The 14,052-nt window shown below is 54.4% G+C and overlaps 1 protein-coding gene across 2 annotated transcripts in view; it reads right to left on the reverse strand.

Annotated features, from left to right (window-relative positions):
- Positions 1 to 1,366: 1,366 nt before the first annotated feature.
- Positions 1,367 to 14,052, reverse strand: part of LOC111140980 (PPARG coactivator 1 beta) — a 104,545-nt gene continuing 91,859 nt past the window's right edge. For both annotated transcript variants that reach the window (XM_022493270.1, XM_022493269.1), the window contains 6 exons: positions 13,469 to 13,533; positions 11,539 to 12,340; positions 8,423 to 8,498; positions 6,265 to 6,386; positions 3,677 to 3,831; positions 1,367 to 2,752 (listed from right to left, as the gene is read on the reverse strand). In XM_022493270.1, coding sequence (XP_022348978.1) covers positions 2,652 to 2,752; positions 3,677 to 3,831; positions 6,265 to 6,386; positions 8,423 to 8,498; positions 11,539 to 12,340; positions 13,469 to 13,533 — 1,321 coding nt within the window. In that variant the 3' untranslated portion in view covers positions 1,367 to 2,651. The remainder of the gene's footprint in view (positions 2,753 to 3,676; positions 3,832 to 6,264; positions 6,387 to 8,422; positions 8,499 to 11,538; positions 12,341 to 13,468; positions 13,534 to 14,052) is intronic.

The raw sequence follows: 14,052 nt of genomic DNA on the forward strand, positions 1-14,052 counted from the left end.
GGTCACAAAGTTCTTGGTGGAGCCAAGACTCAACGCAGCTCTCCAGACTCTGAATCTGGAGTTCCTTCCCACTGGCTTCCACAGGACGAACCCTCAGTGTACTCCTCGGTGCAAATTAGGACTTAGGAGAGGCAGCAGGCAGATTTAAATTCTACTCTAGTGCATTCCATACCCATTTATTGTATGCCTACTGTGTGCTAGGCAGTGAATAGCTATAAAAGGAATTTACAATGTTCAGGTCTGTGCTGTGGAAGTCCCTTTGTTTGGTTCATCCTCATAAACCCCACCTCCCTCAAACATATCATATCTGCTATTCCGCTTGCTCCCCCGTGCCCCACACTCAAGTAGGGGTTATGTGTCACAGTATTATTGGGAGTCCCTGCCAGTGAATGGCTTTAGGGAAATTTTCTCTCATAGATCAGGACATGATAGAAAGGGATGGGCAGCATGAATCCCAGCCACCATTTGGTTCTGTATGATGGAAACCTTTCGAAAGATCAGACCAGAATGTCAAACGATAAACTCTGATCCATTAATAATGGCTGTCCAGAGCACTGTGCTCAGAGTTCTAAATGAACTCTCAAGCTCAAAGAACATGAGTTCTGTGGTTGATTAGTTATGCCTGCCACTGGCCAAGGATGTGGAAGTAGTGGTACATGTGTCACGTATTTGCCATCTTGAGCTAGATACCATCTTTGCAGAAGCTAAGAGCTGGCAGGGACCTCAGGGATCAACTTGCCCACTTCTCCCCCTCAGTCCATTTCACAGAAAAGGAAGTTGGGGCCCAGGAGGGATATATGGGAGCTCAAATTCCCTATTCCTTCTAAAGCCCGTTTCCTCCAGCCCTCTCCATGGGCTTGGAGTATGCTCATCTCCCAGGACAAGCTCACTGGCCCAGCATTACTACTCAGGTATTTGATCACTTTAAAAATAACAGTAATAATCAACTACCAATTCTCAGTTCTAAGCCTGGCAGGAGCAACACACTGAATTAGCTTGTTGAGTTTAATGAGTTAATTTCAAACATGTTTAAAGCAAGCAGAACTTTTCTTTCTTTTTAATGCAAAAATTTCCCAAGGAACCCTGACATCTGAACAAGATGAAGTTGGAGCTGCTCTTTCTGAAGCAGTGGTCACAAGCTCATACCCTGCCTGGCCACACTTGCCCTCACAAATGGCCCCCAAGGCACCCGCAGAGCATCCCAGCTAGACATGGTCTGACATCACTCAAGAACATAAAATTTAAAGTAAAGCCCAGTTAGAATGTTGTCTAAGCTGGAAAGGACCTTGGCGATTCTTTTATCCACCCCCAGTCCTCACATGCCCCCACCTCGCTCCCTCTGCCCCATGCTACCCAAACCCCCCTACAGGTGAAGGAATGGGAAAGATGAGCTGGTAGAAGGACGATGGGTTCGTGGCTGGCCCCAGAAGGATGACTGTTCCCTGATCACCTGCCTGTGCCACTCCAGGTGTGTCACTAAAGCTCTGGTGGCATGTCCACAGGTGTAGGCAAACCACAGAACCCTCTAGGTCAAGACGCACGCTGAGCCTAAACCTGCCTAATGCTGGGGAGCCAGCTGCTGACTTAACCCTCCAAGTAAGCCCAGAGGCCTCTAGCCTGTGGCCCAGCATAGCTGGCCTCACCTCTACCAGCCCCTGAAACTGTGCCTTTTTACCCAAAGCTACTGCAGCAGCATGGGATCAGTAATCAGGAGGCCTAGGCTGGGTCACTGCTCTGCCTCGTCACTGGCTGTGGGACCTCAGGCAAGGCCCATCACCTCTTGGGGCACTGCCCGCCTCACCTGGAAAAACAAGGATCAGAAGACTCACCCTGCCTGCCTTATGAGGTCTACCAGGATCCCAGCACTCCAAGCCAGGCCCAAGTTGTGAGCACCAGCTGGCACCCAGTGAGGGTTCTGACTGGAACTGGACCTGCGCATACTCAGTTTGACTCAGGGCAGAGCTTGGCAGGCAAGTCTCAGAAGCCTCTCTCCACTGCTCCGAGTTGTGGCTGCGGGTCACACTGCCCTGGGGACCAACCCACCAGCCACCCAGCACCTCTAGGGCTTTCTGGCAGAGGAAGCAGAGCAGCTCAGTGGCAAACACCTCACAACAGTGCATAGTTAAAAAATCAAGGAAGCAATACAATAATCCCAGGCACAGTACATCTGAGCCATAAATACATTATTTGAAGGATATATTTTTTTTCTTCAATTAAAAATGAGCATATAATCCTGATTCTATTCACGAGTAACAATTTCATCATCACATACTACGGACAAGAAATGTTAGGGTGAACACGGCTGCACGTCTACGAGGGAAGTCGGTCAGGGAGATAAGGGACGTGGGGGACTGACCCAGCACTGGGAGGCGCGCCCGGGGCCGCCCGCCGGAAGCGAGGACGCTACAGTGGCAGTGGGACGTCAACATCATGGAAACTCACAGACAGAAGCAGCTTTGTTCAATGTAAACATTGATTTGTTTTTTTTTTTAAAAGGACAGCAGTTTCAAGTCTCTCTCTCTCTCTCTCTCTCTCTCTCTCACGCGCTCGCGCTCTGGCCTTCTCGTATACTTAATTTCTTTGAAAACGTAAACATATTGGAAGGGCCTTGTCTGAGGTATTGAGGTATTCCTCGAAGGTTAAGGCTGTTATCAATGCAGGCTCTGCTGGGCCTCCTTCAGTAAGCTGTCAAAATCCATGGCTTCGTACTTGTTTTTCATGGACGCAGGGAGGGCCTCTTCTGAATTGGAATCTGGGCAGGGGGTGAAGGAGTCAAGGAGAGGGGAAGGCAGTGAGCAACTCAGAGAGGCCGGACGGTCAGAAGATCTGCCACCAGGGTCAGCCCCATGGAGCGTGTGTGGCCGACGCCTCAGACAGCACCAGACAGCAAGCATTAACCCCTGCCAGCCAACTGGGACCCCTCTGCCCGGTCATCAGTGTCTCGGGGCTGCCCTGTTTCCAGAACGTGGTGGCCCCAACTAGCACACCCCAGAGCTCCTCCCTGGCTCCGATATCCTATACATCTGTTTCCCTAAGAGCTTCCTGCCCACTAGGAGACCACTGCCCCAGTCACATAAGGTGGCCTACGAAGCTAGGACACCCTCATGGTGCAGAGATGGAACCAGGTCCCACGTGCGTGGACGGGCAGCCAGGCGCAGCACCGCCTGGCCAGGAGCCCTCTGCGTTTCCTCACCCTCAGCCCCATACTATGGAGGCTGTGTCAGATTCCCCTCTACAGGGCGTTCTCTCCTAAATAGTACGCGTCTGTCCTTCTTCACCAACTCGTCCCCCAATGGTGAGGGGTGGGGTGACGACATCATTTCGCTGTGGCCCGTGAACCAACAAGGCTGCCTGCTGCCTGTTGGGGCCACTGTGGAATGCCCCCGAAAAGCAGCAGGGCAGCCACAGGCCCCGGGAGGTCAGAGAGACAGTTAATCTGGTTCTGCCAGCCGGCTGTGAACATAAGACCAGACCTTCCAAGAGGCCACAGGGGCCTCAAATCGCTCTCTTGGTACCAGTCTTGAGACATGACAAGACAGACCAGAGACCAGAAGGAAAACAAGATGGCAGCCTCCAGCCCGCGAAGTTTTTACCCATCGGCACACTTTAGTGTGGGAGCTGGGTCCACAGGGGGCTTTAGGTGTTCCCGGAGTGTGGCAGGGCCTTGTGCACTTACCATAGTCAGTGTGTCTGGGTCGGCAGAAGTGCGGGAGGCCCCCGCAGCTCAGCTGGAAGGAGGGCTCATGGCGCTTCCGCAGGGCAGCACCCTTCCTCAGAGATAGGGCTGCGTGCTCAGAACACCGGTAGGTGATGAAGCCGTACTTCTCGCCTCTGTGGGGAGAGGTCGGGGGAGCACGTTACTGAGTCAGCTTGGTCGACACTCTCGGAGCACCCATGATGAGGTGCCGAGCAGAGACCCACACTGACTCAGTAACCGTGTCGCACGGTCCCCAAATACAGAGGACGGCAATCACAGCCCAGCAACAGTAAGAGCAGGTGATGCACAGACCGGGTGCCTCCACCTTCAGACCGCCCTGTGAGTGGCTCCTGGAGCGTTCTTCCCCTCAGGGATGAGGAAACTGGCTCCGTGTTCAGAATTTGCCCAAAGGTGAGTAGCAGGGTAGGGTACTCAAACTTGGGCCTCCCGCCAAGAAAGTTTATTTGCCTCATCTCTACCCCCACTCTGCCTTTCCTGCCTCCTTCGAAGCCAGCGCTGGCCACCACCTCCTTGGCCGCGAACATGGCCTCCCCCTCCCCTAATACAGCTGGTGTTAGTACACATCTCGTCCTCTGGGGTACACAACTCTGCCTGCTCAGCACCCACTCCCCTTCCTCTGACAAAGGCACCCTGTGCTCACAGAGACTCATCGGAGGATGACCCTGCTGCCCAAAGCAGAACTTCAAAGACTCTATGCCAACTCTTGGCTGGAACTGTGAGGGAGACCCCTCCTTTCCCTGGTAGGAGGGAGGTCAGCTTAGAGCTCCAGGCAGCCATTCTGCCACCAAAGGGCAGCCTGCACGAGGATGATGCTGAGGCGAGGGGGGCCTAAGGTCAGTTCTTCCCACAGCTGTTCAGCTCCACAAACAGCAAGAAAAAGCATCCTGGCTGCTAGTCCCTCTGCTGTGTATAATTCTCAGGACAGAGACTAGGCGGAGTCCCCCTACCACCCAGGACAGGCTCACCAACACTGGGCGCCTAAGAAACACTCGGCTGAATCACATTTCCGGACACCTCCTGAACCAGGCCAAAGTGGGACCCCTTCTGCCTCCTGAGACGTCCAGAACTGCTCGCTCTGTTTTTCATGCTCTTTGCATCTGATGCCCTGAGGACTGTGCAAAACTTCAAACAGTTGTATCTGTGCAGTGACTTTTTTTTTTTAATTGTGATAAAAACACCAAACATAAAATGTACCATCTTTAGATTCTACTTGTACAAGGACTTTCTTTTTTATTTTTAATTGTGATAAAAACACCACCTCTAGAACAAGCGGATCGTTCAGTATGTTAAGTACATTCACGCGGCTGAGAACGGATCTCTCCTCTCTCTGCTTGTCTTTTCCAGGACTGTGCCTGACTCCAGATACCTCATGTAATGGAATCATGCAACCCATGTCTTTCTGAGAAGACAGATTTCATGGAGCATAAGGAGGTTACGATTATCAAGGTTCATCCATGCTTGCAGCATGAGACAGGATTTCCTCCCTTTCTAAGGCTGAATAATACTCCATGGTAGGCAAAGACTACATTTTGTTTATCCGTTCCTGAGTCAACAGACACTTGCGGTGTTTCCACTTTTTGGTTATTGTGAATAAAGCTTCTATTCACATGGGCGTGCAAAGATCTCTTTGAGATCTTGCTTTAAAGTCTCTGAAGTATTTACCCAGCAGTGTGATAGCTGGGTCATACGGTAACTCTCCGTTTCATTTTTTCAGGCACCGCCACACCAGTCTGCATTCCTGCCAACGTGCACAAGGGTTCTGATTTCCGCCCACCCCTTGTCAACACCCGGAATGTTCCGTAGCGGCCTTAATGAATATGAAGTGTGTAATGATCCCTACACAGAAATTACTTTCTCATTGAAGCTTTCTAAAAATAGCGTTGTTAGAATTTAAAAACCTTAATCATCTATTTGGCAAATGCAATGGGAGATACTTCCGCATTATCTCAAAACTGACCAAGCTTTGACATCGAAGTTGTGCATTTACATGCAACCTGGTCTAGCAGAGCCCTTGGCAGATGACCACTGTGACCCCAGGGGAGTGAGGAAAAACCAAGATCCCCAGCAGAATAAAAGGTCTGAAACTCGCTGCTCCGGAGGAACGGAGGGATGTGAGCAGCAGGGAGGTTCCAGAACACGTGTGCTGTTAAGCCTCAGGGACTGCCTGCTGCCCTGTACCAGCCCCAGGGTAGAGAAGCTAAAGCAGATCCCTGGGCTGCGGATTCAGCTCTGCTACTCACTAACTAGCTGCTCACTTAACTTGTCTGAGCTCCCCAAGAGGGAGAACGATAGAGTGCCCAGGGCACAGGCTTGTCAGAAGGCTGAAGAAAACGCACAGGAATAGCCTGGCACTTAGCAAACCATGGGCTTGCTGCTGGACCGTGACCGGACCTTCTCAGGGGCCTGACTCTCCAGGTCCAGCCTGCGCCATCATCAGATTTTCATCCTATTTTCTCAGGCGTCTTCTGTTTGGCCAGCCCTGGACGGGGCCCTCTGCCCCTCCCCATCCCCTCCCTCCTCTCCTGCAACAGCTTGAGCCGACTCACCTCTTGCTTCTGGTCAGCACCTGGCACTCCACAATCTCACCAAACACTTCAAAGCGCCTCTTCAGCTCTCGGGAGCTCATGTCACTGGAGAGATTCCGAACATACACCACACGGCCTTCGCCCTGCTCGAGAAGAAAAACACAGAGAGGCCCAGTCACTATCTGGCATCCTGGGACCCCCTTGATGGTGGGCTCCCGTGGAGTCCTCGTCCTCAGCCCATAACACCTGGCCGAGCAGGTGACGGCAGCTGGGGCTGGAGTCAGAGGGAGGACGATGACAATCCTTATCCCAGAAGACCGGCCTTGTTGAAGGAGGGGCCGCTGAGTGTCGGGTGGGGAATGGCTCCCAAAGGAAGCAACGGCTCACTTGAAGGCAATGAGCAGAGAAGGGACAGAGACAAGAGAGGCGTTCAGGATCATTCACGGAACTGCCTACTTCCAGAGTTGTGGTCTGAGTCTGGGACTTTTTTTTGGCAGTGGGGGAGTCTGTGGTCTAAAGGCAAGTTGCCCAGATGGTAATGGGCAAGGATGGGGAACCAGGTCATTGTGGGGGTGAGGGTGGGCAGGGAGGGAAGGCCATGGGATGCAGGCCCTTGGGCTCAGGGCCACCACTGTCCTCGGCTTTGCCAGGACAGCGTGTAGACACTGGGACTAAGATCACTTCAGGTGAGCTAGGTGCCATGCTGTGGGCCCCTAGAACAGTCCGGCAGAGAGAGGGGTGGGGAGAAACCCAGACTGGAATGTCCCCTCCTCTCCTCTACAATCTGTGACTGGATCCCGTTCAAGCCACTGCTGGCAGAAGAGCTGCTCTGACCCACTAGGTCAGCTCCAGCGGCGCTCCCGGAAAGCTGTGCTCTGGTGGCTAAAACGGGCGGGTTCTGGTTTGGACAGGTTTCTCTGGGAAGAGGGTAAGGCCAGTGATTCTGGAGCCTTCCCATTCTCATCTCACAGAAGGCAGGGGGGAAAGCTAGGCCCAGGGGCCACGGGTGGGCTGCGCTGTCAGCTGCAGGGAACGGGTTCTGCTCCGTGAAGGAACGCCCTCCTCCACACCCAAGCTCCTGGCAGCTCCTTCCACCAACAAGGTTCTTTGCTCCCTCTGCCCCACGGTCCTAACACTGCCTCGGGGCTCCTTTCCTCCATCAACGTCTAGCCCCTTGCCGATGCCTTTCCCGGACAGCCCTATAAACACACCCTCCCCAACAGTCAAAACACGACTCTCTATTTCAGATGCTTTAGCCTGACATGATTAATTCCACCGTGCCTCTCCCCATCTCTGATTACAGTATTTATTCCTTGTTTATGAGTCTGTTGCCCTTCTCTCTGTTCTGCCCCAGCCACAGGAATGGGGACCACGTCCGTCTCGCTCATGCCAAGCACGTCACAACCGCCGAATGGTCACACACAGATTCCAGAAGATGCTCCAGGCATAGCCCGTGGTGGTCAGCGCCTGCTGGCAGACACCTGTGTGCCTCCGGGGTACGCGCACCTCAAGGAATCCCCCACCTCTGCCCCGAACGAAGCCCCTGTCCTGGGGCAAGGCCATCAAGTGCAAGTCTGTTTGTCTTTCTGTGCCCCGTCTTACTTCCCTCCCCTTCTTTCTAGTGTCATGGAGGGGCTGGTTCCAGCTCTCCTCTGCAGTTTCCTGGCACAGCCTGGGCCCGCAGACTAACTCTGGGGGAGGAAGAGGGAGGTCAGTAGGAAGCAGGGAGCGGGTTCTCCCGGTCCCTTAGCCCTGATCAAGCTGGGGAAGTCTTGGGAAGGACAAGGCCCAACTCCCTGTGTACTGATGAGTAAACTAGGGCTCAGGGAAGCTGGGAGACCTGCCCAAGGTCACATAGAAGGTGGTAGCAGGGCTGCTCTGTGGCCTGGTTGGCCCAGCTCTGCTCCCCCGCTCCCCCACCACAGCCTGCCCTCTTGGCCCTGTCAAGCTGCCGGTGCTCAGCCCTAAAATCACCCCCGACTGTGGTGGCCGCACTTTGCACAATGCCACCTCTGATGCCCTTTGGGGACCCTGGTGCTTTTTGAAGTCAGAGAAATGGAATTATCTCGTGCAGGCCACAGCCAGCCTCAAAGGGCTTCGGGTCTAGGAAGCCCCGGCCCATCCTGATGCCCCTGCTCTTCCCCATTCACTCCGGGCTCCGGGGCCCCAGATCACTTACAATGGCCTTTTCCCGCCGCTTCCTGGCGTGCCGGACGCTTGGCGTTCCGTCTGAACACGGCCCTCTGCTCTCACATCTGTCAGTGAACAAGCAAAGCAGAGGCACTCACTCTCAGGAGGGGCACGGCAGGGTGGGCGGGGGGCAGCTGCCCCAGGAAGCAAGGGACGCTTCTTTAGAACTCACTCACGAGGGCGCTGGCGGAAGCCCAGCTTCCCCGCCAGCAGCGACAGCCCAGGGCTGCATGTGGGTCTGCACAATCTGGCCCGCTTCTGGGACTGGATCCCTGAGAACTACCGTGACGCTCATCAGCACCCTACCCTTCGGGGCCCTGCCTTTTTATGCCATGAGGGGTGGAAGGGCCCTTTTGCTTCATTACTGCATTTGCTCTGATGGGGGAAAAGCAACCTATGAGGTCGTATGTTTCCCCGTTTTCCAAAGGCAAACCCTGAGGCTCAGGTTCAATATGGCATCTGCCTAAAGCTAGGACATGAGGGAGCCAGAGCTAGAAGGAGGGCTGCTGATCCTAGACGCCTGCTCTCTAGCACTTCGTGCCCAGCCAAGAGGCGATCCCGGCTGTCGCAGTCCCCACAGTCATGCTGGCCATTAGGTGAGTCAGCCCGCACAGTCCCAGGATACTCCTGGATGCCACACGCCTGCGTCCTCTGGGCTGTCTGCACGCTGCCTCCTCCTCCAGGGAGCCAGCTGTCGGAGTGGAAGCAGCATGGCATGCGCAGCCGGAGGGGAGTCCCGGCTCTGCACATTCCGTCTGCATCTGTGGGAAATTGAGCACGCAGGATAAGCACATCATCCAGTCGGGCGGCCTGCGTTTGAATCCTGGCTCTACCGCCTCCCTGCTGGGTGACCTTGGGCTAGTTACTTACATGCCCTTTGCTGCAGTTCTAGGACAGTAAGACGGGGAGAACTGACTACACCGCCTCCTTGGCCATCTGTGAGGCACAAATCAGAAAACGCTGAGCTCAAGAGCTGCTCAGTAACTGCTGGCTTGCCTTTCTGTTGCACCTCTTAGAGCCTTAGCTCCCTCACCTACAAAATGGGGATAAGAAGCAGATGTGCCCTCCAAGTGCATCTGTGAAGCTAAACAGGGTCATGGAAGGGGCTGTGACTCACAATCTTCAGAGCGCTAGAAATAACAGAGGGTGCCTGAGTGGTTCTGTCGGGAAAGCGTCTGACTCTTGACTTTGGCTCAGGTCAGAATCTCAGGGTCATGAGACCTAGTAGGGCTCCACACTGGGCGTGGAGCCCGCTTGGGATTCTCTCTCTCCCTCTCCCTCTGCCCCAACCTCTCTCTCTCCAATTAAAAAAAAAAAAAAAAGTGCTATAAATAACAAATACCATCATCCGTTTGCAACAGACTGGCAGTTTCCCACCTGAAGAGCTGAGAGTGACCGGAAGGTACCGTGGGGTTTGTGTTATGAAACCAGCTCAAAACACTTCTGTGGACCAATGTTGAGTACTAGAAGCACAGGTTTAAAAAAATGTGGGTCTCAAGAAGATGGAGGATGACTAGTTTACCAGGTTTACCAGGCGCCAAGTTTTGTCAACTGAGCAAGACCAGAGTTAACCCATTAATTTTCTCTAGGGAGCAGAAAAAGCCAGCCCTGAACTTGGCCCAAAAGCCAGAGAAGGAAAAGGAGAAGCCATGGGAGTTTCTAGAGAGGCTCCCATCTCTCTGCAGATGAGTGCGTGAATGCAGGCCTTCCTCTGACAGCCTGAGCTGGTCAGGAGGGAGCAGAGGCCAGGAAGCTCCAGCTCCAGCCTTGGGGGGATGTGTTTCAAAAACAAGACAGCCTTAGCAGCTTCTGAGCTACTAAATGTTGCAGAGGAAACAGCCTAATGCAGATGCCAAGTCACTTAGCTCACAGTGATCCCTGGGGAAAGGAGAATGGAGCCGGAAAGAGGGCTCAGAGAGGTCTGACCAATCACCCTGGCTTATTACGTAGAGGGGCTTTTAGAGAAATCGAGAGGGGACTCATTTTGAGTTAACAGGTAGCTCAGGGAATCTTAACCTTAGTGTCTGGAGAATCTACAAACCCCCTAAAATTGAATGCCCAGTTAGAGGTCTACGTCTATTTTAAAGGGAAGATGCATAGTTGCTTGATTCAGATTTTCAAACAGATACAAGCTGCTGGGGTAGATATATAAAGCTGAGTTTCTCTAAGAAAGATATTTTTCTATTACCTGAATTCTGGGTCTCAGAGTATGGCACTCTGGGGACATCATCATCTCCTGGGAACTAGTCAGAAATGCAGATTCTCCCCCACCACCCCCAAACGTACAGAATCAGACCCTGGAAGGGTGGGGTCCAGCCCTCCGTCCACAGGGGAACAAGGACCAGGTGGCTGCTGCAGGGCTCGAGACCCAAGAGCACCATCTAGTGGTCATTCAGGTTCATCTCAGGCGGAGGGTTTCGGACCTGCACTGACCCTCCTCGGGGACTCCCTCCTCCGCTGAAGAATCAGGGCCTGCTGTGATCAGGGAGAGAAGCAACCTGTCTCCACCAACATATGCCAAACCTCCACTCTTTCTGCCTGGCTGCCTGCTGACTTTTGGACCAGATCCTTCTTTCGGACCAGTCCAGGGAGCCAAGATGTTATGAGCACACGGGCTCATGAGGCATCATCGCTGTGGGAAGGTAAGGCAGCTCCCAGGGGGACGGCACCGAAAAATGGGATGAAACCTTATCGCTGCTTTAAATCCAGGTTTTTTTTTTTTTAGAACACAAATTAGAATTCTGCAGGTCATCCTTTCACGTGTAAATGTCACACAGATATTACACTGGATTCGATTTACAAATGTTAAAAGCAGAAAACACAGATGTGTAAGGGACAAGTTCATTTAGACATAAGGCTATGAGTGGCCAGAAGTGGGCTTTCTTTCTCTCCCAGGACCAGAAATCTGGGGGACTCCTGACCATCACGCAGCCAGCTTTGCCTGCTCCTGGGACTTGCCCATAACCCCCCAGGGAGACCACCCTCTGACCAGGACATGGGCCACACGGGGAGATAGCCACAGCTTCAGGGCTCCTCCCTTCTGAGGCACCCTGGGAACTAGGGTCCTCAGCTGCCCACTGTCCCCCTGAGGCCACCCATCCATACCTGAAGGTCCTTCGAGTGGCTGGTGACCGGGAGCGGCAGGAGGAGGAACCAGAGCTGGAACGGCTGCGGGAACAGAGCTGCCGACCGGCCTTGCTTGGTGGGCTCTGGTAGGGGCAGTGGTCAGATCGAGGGGGACTGACCCCCGAGTCCTCTTCATCATCGTCCTCCTCCTCCTCCTCCTCCTCCTCCTCCAAGAGGAAGCTGCTCTCACCACTGCTGCTGCTGCTGTCCTCAAAGACCGTGTCGTATTCGGGACTTTTACAGGAGGCCAGGTCTTCGTCCTCCAGGGCGGTCTCTAGGAGCCCAAAGTGTTTGGTGAGGCTGGCACGGATCTCGTGGTCTCTCAGTAGCACACTGTCCTTGGCGGGGGCACCGCTGTCACAGCTTCTGTCTTCCTCCCTGTCGGAGGCCTGCTCCTCAGCCCGTGGGGCACCCTGTTGGGGCCAGCCCTCAAGGTGGACCCCAGATGGCTCCCAGGACCTCAGCACCTTCCTCTGCAGGGTGCCTTCTGGCTTGAGCACCTGGCAGTAATCGTGGTCTCCAAAGGAACAGGAGAAGGGGCGCTTCTGACCTGTCTGGGAGGCTGGCTGGGCTGAAGCATGCCGCAGGTGGGACAGGAGCTCACTCCGTTCTGGGTGCTTCTTTGGCAGCTTGTGGGCAGCCGCCGTGGTGGCCCCAAGCTGGAGACTCTCCAGGCTGGGGAGGCTGGGAGCTCTGTCTTTGCCTGGGCTGTGTTTGATGTCTGGCTTGAAGGGGTCCTCCTCTGTGGGCTTATATGGAGGTGTGGTGGGTGGGGTGAGTCCTAGCCAAGCAAGAGGAGAACCCTGTGAGGTGGAGACAGATCACTTCTCCAATGGACAGAGACTCTAGTTTGGAAAGGCAAGTAAGCAGCACGGGCACCGCCACTTCCCCAACGGAATGAATGGCAGGCATCGCTAATCGATCGCTGCACTGCTGGCTGTGCCTGAGAGCGGCCGGGGACTTCTCACAGTCCACGGTCAATCTTGAGCAGGCATGTGATGAAATCCCCCTGCTGTCCCTCTGGAGCCTGACCATGGCAGACCAAACCTTGAGGTCATTTGAGGTATCATCCAATCCCTCAATAAGCCATCTCCACTGCCTCTGCCGTCTCCCAGAGTGGAAAGGAGGCAGGCACCACAGGTCAATTCTCCCACCTGGACAGGGCCACCACAGTGCCATCCGTGTTTCCTGTATCTAACCTTGGCCTCCATCCTCCCCAGTGCACCCAAGGGAACTTGATAAACGCTCAAGATCTCTTCCTTCTGGGTCTCCCGCAGCCTCCAGGATCAAGATCAAACCCTCAGCCTGGTATTCCTCTTGGCCTCTCAGATTGCTCCCTCCTGCCCACCCCCCTTTTGCTAAGCAGCAACTCCAGATGACCAGCCTCCTCAGGGGCACCTAGGATTTCACCCCATGTGCCTTTGCTCCTGCCACCAAGGATCTCCTTCCTGCCTCTTCGTCTCCCCAACTTCTGCTCCTCCCACAAGCCAGCTTGTAAGCCCCCGCTCTGGATGCCTTGCAGATCTTCCCCAGGGCCACACGTCTGCCCTGCCCCACCCCGCCCCTTCCTCCATGCTCCCAGAGTGTGGGATACTTACATACTTATTTATGAATGAGTGTGCCTGGAACAGAACCCGGCGTGGCCTGAGTCTGTCCCCTACAGAAGGTGGTGGGATCCTTTGGGGGAAGACATGGGTCTCTTCCTCTCCTAACCTTGCCCTCAGCTCATGTGCGGACCATTTGCAGCTAAACGGCTGACCTTCCCCCACTTACAACACCTCTCCTGTGTACCTTCAGACCCTCTACCACAGCAGGGAGCGCTCGATGGGGCCGCTCATGTAGGGGACTCGTCGCCAGGAGTTGTGTCAGTTCCCCCAAGGGCACTCTACCAGCCAAGCCCCTGGCTCACCTGCGGTGCCACAGAGCTCCACTGTCAAGGTCTGCTCAAAGCTCTTCCTGCCAAAAGGAGGGTCACTGGTGGAGGCAAGGAGGACAGAAAGGCAAGAGGCCAATCAGCAGCAGGCTCCACTTCCCCAGCATGCAAGGAGGGCAGGGGGACCCTGTGACACACCCTGGTTCTGCTGCCCACAGAGGTGGGTCCTGGGGAGAATTTTCTGGAAAAACCCCATGCTGACTTAGAGGAACTGAAAGCCACATCTAGCTCTCGCAGGAGACAGACACATGGTAAGCATCATCACCTTCCTTATTTTACAGACAAGCACCTGAGGCCCGCACAGGGGAGGAGACTTGCCCAAAGCCACACAGCATTATCAGCTTTCCCCTGCAAAGAAAAGAATTCCTTCCCCCTCCCCCATCCTGGAGAGGACAGCTGATGAAATGGCCTGAAACCTTAATTCCCCGCTTTCCCTGGATCTGCAGAGACCTTCCTTGTAAGGGAGCCCAGCTACGGAGAGCCCCACATGGCAAGAGGGCAGGGGCATAGGGACAGGGGCAGGCACAGAGGCTGATAAGCCACCCAACCCCCTCCACCCC

This window comes from Enhydra lutris, unplaced genomic scaffold (assembly GCF_002288905.1).
Source record: "Enhydra lutris kenyoni isolate GAN:26980312 unplaced genomic scaffold, ASM228890v2 scaffoldscaffold5, whole genome shotgun sequence".
NCBI lineage: Eukaryota > Metazoa > Chordata > Mammalia > Carnivora > Mustelidae > Enhydra > Enhydra lutris.